At 42.6% G+C, this 12,413-nt stretch overlaps 1 protein-coding gene across 1 annotated transcript in view; it reads right to left on the reverse strand.

Annotated features, from left to right (window-relative positions):
• The window catches only part of LOC139749461 (acyl-coenzyme A thioesterase 3-like), a 64,438-nt gene that overhangs the window by 33,166 nt on the left and 18,859 nt on the right, over window positions 1-12,413 (reverse strand). The window contains exon 4 of the mRNA XM_071663361.1: window positions 11,443-12,222. Coding sequence (XP_071519462.1) covers window positions 11,443-12,222 — 780 coding nt within the window. The remainder of the gene's footprint in view (window positions 1-11,442; window positions 12,223-12,413) is intronic.

Consider the following 12,413-nt stretch of genomic DNA (forward strand, 5'->3'; position numbering starts at 1 on the left):
GCTCTTATTCACATTTACTCTCAACTTTCTTCTTTCACACACTTTACCAAACTCAGTCACCAGCTTCTGCAGTTTCTCACATGAATCAGCCACCAGCGCTGTATCATCAGCGAACAACAACTGACTCACTTCCCAAGCTCTCTCATCCACAACAGACTTCATACTTGCCGCTCTTTCCAAAACTCTTGCATTCACCTCCCTAACAACCCCATCCATAAACAAATTAAACAACCATGGAGACATCACACACCCCTGCCGCAAACCTACATTCACTGAGAACCAATCACTTTCCTCTCTTCCTACACGTACACATGCCTTACATCCTCGATAAAAACTTTTCACTGCTTCTAACAACTTGCCTCCCACACCATATATTCTTAATACCTTCCACAGAGCATCTCTATCAACTCTATCATATGCCTTCTCCAGATCCATAAATGCTACATACAAATCCATTTGCTTTTCTAAGTATTTCTCACATACATTCTTCAAAGCAAACACCTGATCCACACATCCTCTACCACTTCTGAAACCACACTACTCTTCCCCAATCTGATGCTCTGTACATGCCTTCACCCTCTCAATCAATACCCTCCCATATAATTTACCAGGAATACTCAACAAACTTATACCTCTGTAATTTGAGCACTTACTCTTATCCACTTTGCCTTTATACAATGGCACTATGCACGCATTCCGCCAATCCTCAGGCACCTCACCATGAGTCATACATACATTAAATAACCTTACCAACCAGTCAACAATACAGTCACCCCCTTGTATAATAGATTCCACTGCAATACCATCCAAACCTGCTGCCTTGCCGGCTTTCATCTTCCACAAAGCTTTTACTACCTCTTCTCTGTTTACCAAATCATTTTCCCTAACCCTCTCACTTTGCACACCACCTCGACCAAAACACCCTATATCTGCCACTCTATCATCAAACGCATTCAACAAACCTTCAAAATACTCACTCCATCTCCTTCTCACATCACCACTACTTGTTATCACCTCCCCATTAGCGCCCTTCACTGAAGTTCCCATTTGCTCCCTTGTCTTACGCACTTTATTTACCTCCTTCCAAAACATCTTTTTATTCTCCCTAAAATTTAATGATACTCTCTCACCCCAACTCTCATTTGCCCTCTTTTTCACCTCTTGCACCTTTCTCTTGACCTCCTGTCTCTTTCTTTTATACATCTCCCACTCAATTGCATTTTTTCCCTGCAAAAATCGTCCAAATGCCTCTCTCTTCTCTTTCACTAGTAATCTTACTTCTTCATCCCACCACTCACTACCCTTTCTAATCAACCCACCTCCCACGCTTCTCATGCCACAAGCATCTTTTGCTCACTCCATCACTGATTCCCTAAATACATCCCATTCCTCCCCCACTCCCCTTACTTCCATTGTTCTCACATTTTTCCATTCTGTACTCAGTCTCTCCTGGTACTTCCTCACACAAGTCTCCTTCCCAAGCTCACTTACTCTCACCACCCTCTTCACCCCAACATTCACTCTTCTTTTCTGAAAACCCATACAAATCTTCACCTTAGTCTCCACAAGATAATGATCAGACATCCCTCCAGTTGCACCTCTCAGCACATTAACATCCAAAAGTCTCTTTTTCGCGCGCCTGTCAATTAACACGTAATCCAATAACGCTCTCTGGCCACCTCTCCTACTCACATACGTATACTTATGTATATCTCGCTTTTTAAACCAGGTATTCCCAATCACCAGTCCTTTTTCAGCACATAAATCTACAAGCTCTTCACCATTTCCATTTACAACACTTAACACCCCATGTATACCAATTATTCCCTCAACCGCCACATTACTCACCTTTGCATTCAAATCACCCATCACTATAACCCGGTCTTGTGCATCAAAACCACTAACACATTCATTCAGCTGCTCCCAAAACACTTGCCTCTCTTGATCTTTCTTCTCATGCCCAGGTGCATATGCACCAATAATCACCCATCTCTCTCCATCAGCTTTCAGTTTTACCCATATTAATCGAGAATTTACTTCCTTACATTCTATCACATACTCCCACAACTCCTGTTTCAGGAGTAGTGCTACTCCTTCCCTTGCTCTTGTCCTCTCACTAACCCCTGACTTTACTCCCAAGTCATTCCTAAACCACTCTTCCCCTTTACCCTTGAGCTTCGTTTCACTCAGAGCCAAAACATCCAGGTTCCTTTACTCAAACATACTACCTATCTCTCCTTTTTTCACATCTTGGTTACATCCACACACATTTAGACACCCCAATCTGAGTCTACGAGGAGGATGAGCACTCCCCGCGTGACTCCTTCTGTTTCCCATTTTTAGAAAGTTAAAATACAAGGAGGGGAGGATTTCTGGCCCCCGCTCCCGTCCCCTCTAGTCGCCTTCTACGACACGTGAGGAATGCGTGGGAAGTATTCTTTCACCCCTATCCCCAGAGATAATATATATACATATACATATATATATATATATATATACATATGAAAAATGTAAGAAATAATTTAGAAAACTGAAACTTCTAGCTTGAAATGAAATGAAAAATGAATGTCACATAATGGTTCAACCTCTGGCTATGGAAAAGGGAAATGTATAATTTATTTACACAAACGTCAATAGTAGTTTTCATCAATTTAACCACTGTATCATACTGCCTGGTCCACTTCTCTTATCATGAAACTGGAATATTGGCTTATGATGTTTCTCAATTGTCTTCATTACACAAAGTACAACCATATCTTGGATACATGAGGGTAGGTAGTTGGTCATCCGCCATAATAAAGCCTTGACAGACCAAAAATTTATCTGGACCTCAACTTTTCCAGTACATTCATGAAAAACACCTTTTTGCTTTCCATCTCTATCACTTTGAAAAAAAATGCTCCCTTTGTTCACATTTCAATGAAAGAATAAGCTTCAATGTCTACGCTACATTCTTTTCCAATTTCACTATTTTCTTGTCAGAGCACCATGTATGAAAAACTATCACTCCAGTAACACAACTATAAACATTTACTTCCCCTTTAAAAAAGTTCTGGGGAAGTCTGTCTCGATACACTGCGGGTCACTCTACCACCTGGCGAGGTTTGTGTTGCAATGGTTCTTAATTCACAAAAGTAGTAGCATCACTGTTGGGCGGAAGAACATTCTTGTAACCAAAGCGAGGATCACAGTCCGTGCAACTACTTGTACCACCACGTCCAAGTATGTTCACCCGAAGCGGTTCCGTGCACCTTTCATCTGAGCGATGACCTCTCCAGGGAGGAATCAGTAGATGACTCTATCAATTCCACTGCTCGAGGAGTTGGAGATGGTAGAAAATCCTCACCAGCGTTGATTCTGGGATTATTTTTCTATTATCCACCATAACGCGGCCCATCAAGAGGTTCTTGGCTCAGAACTACCATGAGCTCTTACAGCCGGTATGCTAGACGTGTATATAACCCTTCATATCAAGACAACAGCTCAAGTTTCACACATCAATGGTAGCAAGTATGCTCGAGAACTGACGGCGTTTCCCCACCCGGCGGCACGGCTGACGGTATTTATATATATATATATATATATATATAATATATATATATATATTTTATATATTTTATAATATATATATATCCTTAACTTACTTACTCGATCAAACCACCTGACACCACATACTGTCCTCAAACATCTCATTTCCAGCACATCCACCCTCCTGCGCACAACTCTATCCATAGCCCACGCCTCGCAACCATACAACATTGTTGGAACCACTATTCCTTCAAACATACCCATTTTTGCTTTCCGAGATAATGTTCTCGACTTCCAAACATTCTTCAAGGCTCCCAGAATTTTCGCCCCCTCCCCCACCCTATGATTCACTTCCGCTTCCATGGTTTCATCCGCTGCCAGATCCACTTCCAGATATCTAAAACACTTCACTTCCTCCAGTTTTTCTCCATTCAAACTTACCTCCCAATTGACTCGACCCTCAACCCTACTGTACCTAATAACCTTGCTCTTATTCACATTTACTCTCAACTTTCTTCTTTCACACACTTTACCAAACTCAGTCACCAGCTTCTGCAGTTTCTCACATGAATCAGCCACCAGCGCTGTATTATCAGCGAACAACAACTGACTCACTTCCCAAGCTCTCTCATCCACAACAGACTTCATACTTGCCCCTCTTTCCAAAACTCTTGCATTCACCACCCTAACAACCCCAGCCATAAACAAATTAAACAACCATGGAGACATCACACACCCCTGCCGCAAACCTACATTCACTGAGAACCAATCACTTTTCTCTCTTCCTACACGTACACATGGCTTACATCCTGGATAAAAACTTTTCACTGCTTCTAACAACTTGCCTCCCACACATTATATTCTTAATACCTTCCACAGAGCATCTCTATCAACTCTATCATATGCCTTCTCCAGTTCCATAAATGCTACATACAAATCCATTTGCTTTTCTAAGTATTTCTCACATACATTCTTCAAAGCAAACACCTGATCCACACATCCTCTACCACTTCTGAAACCACACTACTCTTCCCCAATCTGATGCTCTGTACATGCCTTCACCCTCTCAATCAATACCCTCCCATATAATTTACCAGGAATACTCAACAAACTTATACCTCTGTAATTTGAGCACTTACTCTTATCCCCTTTGCCTTTATACAATGGCACTATGCACGCATTCCGCCATTCCTCAGGCACCTCACCATGAGTCATACATACATTAAATAACCTTACCAACCAGTCAACAATACAGTCACCCCCTTTTTTAATAGATTCCACTGCAATACCATCCAAACCTGCTGCCTTGCCGGCTTTCATCTTCCGCAAAGCTTTTACTACCTCTTCTCTGTTTACCAAATCATTTTCCCTAACCCTCTCACTTTGCACACCACCTCGACCAAAACACCCTATATCTGCCACTCTATCATCAAACACATTCAACAAACCTTCAAAAAACTCACTCCATCTCCTTCTCACAACACCACTACTTGTTATCACCTCCCCATTAGCACCCTTCACTGAAGTTCCCATTTGATTCCTTGTCTTATGCACTTTATTTACCTCCTTCCAGAACATCTTTTTATTCTCTCTAAAATTTAATGATACTCTCTCATCCCAACTCTCATTTGCCCTCTTTTTCACCTCTTGCACCTTTCTCTTGACCTCCTGTCTCTTTCTTTTATACATCCACTCAACTGCATTTTTTCCCTGCAAAAATCGTCCAAATGTCTCTCTCTTCTCTTTCACTAGTAATCTTACTTCTTCATCCCACCACTCACTCTCCTTTCTAATCAACCCACCTCCCACGCTTCTCATGCCACAAGCATCTTTTGCGCACTCCATCACTGATTCCCTAAATACATCCCATTCCTCCCCCACTCCCCTTACTTCCATTGTTCTCACATTTTTCCATTCTGTACTCAGTCTCTCCTGGTACTTCCTCACACAAGTCTCCTTCCCAAGCTCACTTACTCTCACCACCCTCTTCACCCCAACATTCACTCTTCTTTTCTGAAAACCCATACAAATCTTCACCTTAGTCTCCGCAAGATAATGATCAGACATCCCTCCAGTTGCACCTCTCAGCACATTAACATCCAAAAGTCTCTTTTTCGCGCGCCTGTCAATTAACACGTAATCCAATAACGCTCTCTGGCCATCTCTCCTACTTACATACGTATACTTATGTATATCTCGCTTTTTAAACCAGGTATTCCCAATCACCAGTCCTTTTTCAGCACATAAATCTACAAGCTCTTCACCATTTCCATTTACAACACTGAACACCCCATGTATACCAATTATTCCCTCAACCGCCACATTACTCAACTTTGCATTCAAATCACCCATCACTATAACCCGGTCTTGTGCATCAAAACCACTAACACATTCATTCAGCTGCTCCCAAAACACTTGCCTCTCATGATCTTTCTTCTCATGCCTAGGTGCATATGCACCAATAATCACCCATATCTCTCCATCAACTTTCAGTTTTATCCATATTAATCGAGAATTTACTTCCTTACATTCTATCACATACTCCCACAACTCCTGTTTCAGTAGTGCTACTCCTTCCCTTGCTCTTGTCCTCTCACTAACCCCTGACTTTACTCCCAAGTCATTCCCAAACCACTCTTCCCCTTTACCCTTGAGCTTCGTTTCACTCAGAGCCAAAACATCCAGGTTCCTTTCCTCAAACATACTACCTATCTCTCCTTTTTTCACATCTTGGTTACATCAACACACATTTAGACACCCCAATCTGAGTCTACGAGGAGGATGAGCACTCCCCGCGTGACTCCTTCAGTTTCCCATTTTTAGAAAATTAAAATACAAGGAGGGGAGGATTTCTGGCCCCCGCTCCCGTCCCCTCTAGTCGCCTTCGACACGTGAGGAATGCGTGGGAAGTATTCTTTCACCCCTATCCCCAGAGATAATATATATACATATACATATATATATATATATATATACATATGAAAAATGTAAGAAATAATTTAGAAAACTGAAACTTCTAGCTTGAAATGAAATGAAAAATGAATGTCACATAATGGTTCAACCTCTGGCTATGGAAAAGGGAAATGTATAATTTATTTACACAAACGTCAATAGTAGTTTTCATAAATTTAACCACTGTATCATACTGCCTGGTCCACTTCTCTTATCATGAAACTGGAATATTGGCTTATGATGTTTCTCAATTGTCTTCATTACACAAAGTACAACCATATCTTGGATACATGAGGGTAGGTAGTTGGTCATCCGCCATAATAAAGCCTTGACAGACCAAAAATTTATCTGGACCTCAACTTTTCCAGTACATTCATGAAAAACACCTTTTTGCTTTCCATCTCTATCACTTTGAAAAAAAATGCTCCCTTTGTTCACATTTCAATGAAAGAATAAGCTTCAATGTCTAAGCTACATTCTTTTCCAATTTCACTATTTTCTTGTCAGAGCACCATGTATGAAAAACTATCACTCCAGTAACACAACTATAAACATTTACTTCCCCTTTAAAAAAGTTCTGGGGAAGTCTGTCTCGATACACTGCGGGTCACTCTACCACCTGGCGAGGTTTGTGTTGCAATGGTTCTTAATTCACAAAAGTAGTAGCATCACTGTTGGGCGGAAGAACATTCTTGTAACCAAAGCGAGGATCACAGTCCGTGCAACTACTTGTACCACCACGTTCAAGTATGTTCACCCGAAGCGGTTCCGTGCACCTTTCATCTGAGCGATGACCTCTCCAGGGAGGAATCAGTAGATGACTCTATCAATTCCACTGCTCGAGGAGTTGGAGATGGTAGAAAATCCTCACCAGCGTTGATTCTGGGATGATTTTTCTATTATCCACCATAACGCGGCCCATCAAGAGGTTCTTGGCTCAGAACTACCATGAGCTCTTACAGCCTCGGTATGCTAGACGTGTATATAACCCTTCATATCAAGACAACAGCTCAAGTTTCACACATCAATGGTAGCAAGTATGCTCGAGAACTGACGGCGTCCCCACCCGGCGGCACGGGCTGACGGTATATATATATATATATATATATATATATATATATATATATATATATATATATATATATATATATATATATATAAATTAGCATAAACCAGGTGCCCATTTCATCGACCAACCCTTAGCGATGGATGTACAGCTGGGTTGACTGTGAACCTACTCAAGCAAACCAGGATTTGAACCAATGCATTCTTCGACCATGAGCGGCCCATGAATACGTCACGGACGGAAACGCTAAACGTTACACCAATAATTTCTACTTTTAGACTGAGCTACCTATCCATAACCAGGCTTCACAGACCTTTCCGTGGTTTTCCCCAACGGCTTCACATGCTCTGGTTCTACCCACTGATAACACGTCGTCCTCTGCATACCGCATCGCTCCAATTTGCTCAATCTCTTGCATGCCTCACACCCTTCATGTACAGACCCTAAACATTCCACCTGTTTGCTTATCCCCATTTTCTTGCTCCCTCTACGTTTGACTTATTCATCCTTCCCTTATTCATCCTCTCCATATGTCCAACCATTTCAGAACACACTTTTCAGCTCTCTCATACATACTTATCATACAAAATCTCTCTCTTACGTGTTATTAAAATCAACCCTACTTCCCATGTATTCCCTGCGTGTCGTAGAAGGCGATTAAAAGGGGCGGGAGCGGGGGTCTGGTAACCCTCCGCTCCTGTTTTACAAAAGAAGGAACAAAGACGCAAGCCAAATGAGGATTTTTCCCTCTGAGGCTCAGTCGTCTGTTCTTGATGCTATCTCGCTAACGCGGGAAAAGGCGAATGAGTATGAAAGAATATTTCTTTCCCTTTTTTGCCATACTCGATCATCGTTTTCCGTGTCAGCAAATAGACGCAAAGAAGAGACAAAGAAAGCCCGCATTCGCTGACATTCAGTCTCTAGCTGTCATGTGTAATGCAACGTAACCATGGCTCCCTATCCTTCACATCCACGCCCCACAGACCTTTCCTAGGTTTACCCCGGAGGCTTCACATGCCTTGGTTCAGTCCACTGACATCACATTGACCCCTGCGTACGAAATCATTCCAATTCATTCTATCTCGTGCACGCATTATACCCTCTTGCATCTTCAGGCTCTGATCACTGGAAATCTTCACTTCACCCTTCAACCTCCTTGTTCACTCCACTTCTGACACACATATATCCTCTTTCTTAGACTCTCTTCATTCATTCTTTCCATATGTCCAAACCATTTCAGCACACACTCTTCAGCTCTATTAAGCACACTTCTTTTATTGCCGCATCTCTCCCTTATCCTTTTCTTACTGAATCGATCAAATCGCTCACACTGCATACTGTTCACAAACATTCCATTTCCAACACTTCTACCCTTCTCTGAGGAGCACCATCTATAGCCTATGCCTCGCATTCACATAACATTGTTGGTACTACTATATAAACTTCAAAAATACCAATTTTTGCCCTACGAGACAAATGACCTCTCTTGCCATTCATTCTTCAGTGCTCCTAGAACCTTGGCCCTCCTCTCGTGGGAAGAAATACCAGGAGAGATTGAGTATAGAAAGACAAAAGGTGAGTCAATGAAGCTAGGGAAGTCGGTGAGGAATGGGAGATGTCTAGGGAAGCAATGCTAGCGTATGCGAGAGAAGCACGAGGAATGCATAAGGCGGAGGGTGGGAAGATTAGAAAGGATAGCGAGTGATGGGATGAAGAAGTAAAGTTGCTAGTGAGAGAAAAAAGAGGTGTATGGGCAGTTCTTACAAGGAGGGAGTTCAAAAGATTGGAAAATGTATATGAGAAAGCGGCAGGTAAAAAGGAAAGCACAGGGGTTGAAAAAGAGAGCAAATGAAAGTTGGGGTAAACTTCAGGGAGAATAAGATGTTTTGGAACGACGTGAAGTGTGTTTAAAACAAAAACAAACGGGAACATCGGTGAAGGGGGCAAATAGGGAAATGGTAACTCGTCGTAATGAAGTGAGGAGATGGAGTGAGAATTCTGAAGGACTTTTTTCATGTTGAAGGCTCCAGCCACGGACGAAAGTCCACATCGAGGCCGGGCCTTAATTGAATATAGAAAGAATTATGAAACGTAAATTGGAATGACAAGGGAGTGTTTATTAATTTTTGAGAAAGTGAAAAACCTGTCTTTTGAGATGTTCCAAGTTATAGTTACTTGGAAAAACATGAGAAAGTAGAAGAGTTCCAAAGCTTCGACGTGTAGGGAAAGGAGGTTTCAAAACGGCCCACCCTTGAGTTGCCGATGGCCACACAATAATCATGTGACGCAGCAGCTTGCCGAGTATTGATGGCCCAGCCAGTGGTGTGGGCACAATCAACCAGCTCTCGGGAGCAAAAGCCAAAGTAATACCTGCAGAGGAGGGAAAGTGAACCAACATTGGGGCGCAGTTTATAAGGCGGACCGCTTTCGTCTCAACTCTGTCAAGTAAGGATGCAGAGCTACAGCCACCCCAAATGCGAGAACAGTACTTCAAACATACCAAGGACGCATTAATCACCTTGTATGATCGGAGCAACTCTTCAGAAGACAAGTTTCGACATCTAAACGGGACACTCAGTTTCTTTGAGGCAGACTTAGTAATGTGGGGTCTCCAAGAAAGAGTGAATGTTACAGTAATACCAAGTATGTTTATTGAGGCAAGAGGCCGAATCACAGAATTGTCAAAGTTGTTAGGAGTTTTCGATAGAGATAGGTAGAAACTGGGTCTTGGAGGCACTAAACTAACATTTTGCGTACCCCACTGAGATATCCTGTCCAAGTCTGAGTTTGCTGAGGAAGCTGTGTTAAGATGCGACGCAGATCGAGTAAAAGAAGAGGGAGCAGAAGTGAAGGATGTAGATGAATGCAGTGTTGAGTCGTCAGGTAAATGTGTTTGATGACATGGTGGCAGAAGTATAGTGTTTGGGTCGAGGTGGTATGTGAAGTAAGAGTTATGGAGAATGGTTTGGTAAAGAGAGATGAGGCGGTGAAAACCTTGCATAAGATGAAATGTGGCAAGGCGGCTAGAGTGCATTGTCTTGTACATGAATTTCTGAAGGTAGGAGGTAACTGTGTTGTTGGTTGGTTAGTTAGGATTTCCAATGTATGTATGGGTCATGATGATGTGCCTGAAGGTTGGCGGAGTGCATGTATAGTGCCACTGTATAAAGGCAGGGGTGTATAAGGGTGTGTCCTCAAATTAAAGAGGTTACTGAGTGTATTTGGAGAGTTGTATGAGTGACTAATGATCAAGATGTAAAAGAATATACAAAGCTTCAGACAGGGGTGGGGGAACAGTGAGGTCTCAGAATTGGTAGAGGATGTGTGGATCAGGTGTTAGCTTGAAAGAATGTGTGCGAAAAATACTTAAGAAACAGATGGATTTATGCGTGGGATTTATGGGTCTGAAGAGAGTATATGGTAGCGTTGACAGAGATGCTTTGTGGAAGGTCTTAAGGATACAAATGAAGTAGAAGGATGGCTTTTATAAGGAGTGATTTTTTTTTCGAGGGTGTAAGGAATGTGTACACGTGGGAAGAGAAGGGAGTGAGCAGTTTCACGTGAAGGTTAGTCTGTGGAAGGGTTGTGTGGTCACCATGGCCGTTTAATTTGTTTATGGATGGGATGGTCAACGAGGTAAATGCAAGAGTCTTGGAGAGTGGGGCGAGTATGGAGTGTGTGGAGATGAGGGGGCTTGGAAAATGAATCAGCTGTTGTTTGCTGATGATTCAGCGATAGTGGCAGATTCGAGTGAGAAACTGTAGACTTTGGTGACTGTTTAGAAGGTGTGAAAGGAGGAACGACACTGTTGGAGGTTTCTCCATTTCAAAATGAAACTCTCTCTCTAGGTGCTGGAATGAGTGAGTTAGATATACCTCATTATGACTATGGGTCACCTGTTGTGGGTCGTGTTGCAGACGAGCGTTCACTCAGGCAGTCTTGGTACCAGGGGCTCTCGTCCCTCACGTGTGTCATTATGAAGGTCTGCATGCGTCGCCACAGATCCACCTGGGCCTCACAAGTAGGCTGAGGCTTCCCACCCCACTTCAGGATGCATCCTCCCTCTTTCCATGGTAAGTGAGCCTGATAGCAATGTCGGACATGGGGAGCATATGGAGGCTCAATGATGTGGCCAGCCCCAGGGTACAGCACTGTCTCAAAATTCCGCTTGCCATGTTGTTGCATCCGCTCGCGGAACGGGGTTAAGATACCCTTAAACCCCCATGGGTCGTCTTCTGCAGCTATCACCAGGAAATGGGTGTCGTCGTCTGCATCCTCTACCGGTATGATCTCCTGCCTGCTATTGTCAAAACAACTTCCGAGATCTATCCAGTATTTCCCATCTTCATATCTGAAATGTTGGTCTTTCATTCGAAATCCTTGCTTGTACAACTTGCCCCTATACATGAAGCGCGAATGCAAGACCATGATGCAGGGATTAATACCCACAATAGCTTTCATAGGTTCCATGAGCGTGGCCAAAGTGAAGGCAATGTCGCCACTTTTGCTGTTGGCTACGGCCCCACAGCGGTCAGGGATAACCTCAGACCAAGACAACAGTAGTTGCATCGCCTCCTCGAAGTAGGCTAGGTCGATTTCATCGGTTGTCTTGGGGAGGTCTTCGTAGCCGAAATATGCCAGTGCTAAGCTTGCAATCCCCCTCGAGGCAAGCATAGCTGTTCGGGATAAAGCAGTAAGTGATATTAGAAAAAGAAAATAATAGAAAAAAAAGGAACCCACTCGCAAAAATAATGTTTTTTAAAAGTCTGAAATACGAATATTCAATGATACATAGTGTAAAGGGTTGGAAACATGTATGTCTTAAATACATATCATCAAATACTTACAAATAACATATATCAGTATC

This window comes from Panulirus ornatus, chromosome 7 (assembly GCF_036320965.1).
Source record: "Panulirus ornatus isolate Po-2019 chromosome 7, ASM3632096v1, whole genome shotgun sequence".
Taxonomy (NCBI): domain Eukaryota; kingdom Metazoa; phylum Arthropoda; class Malacostraca; order Decapoda; family Palinuridae; genus Panulirus; species Panulirus ornatus.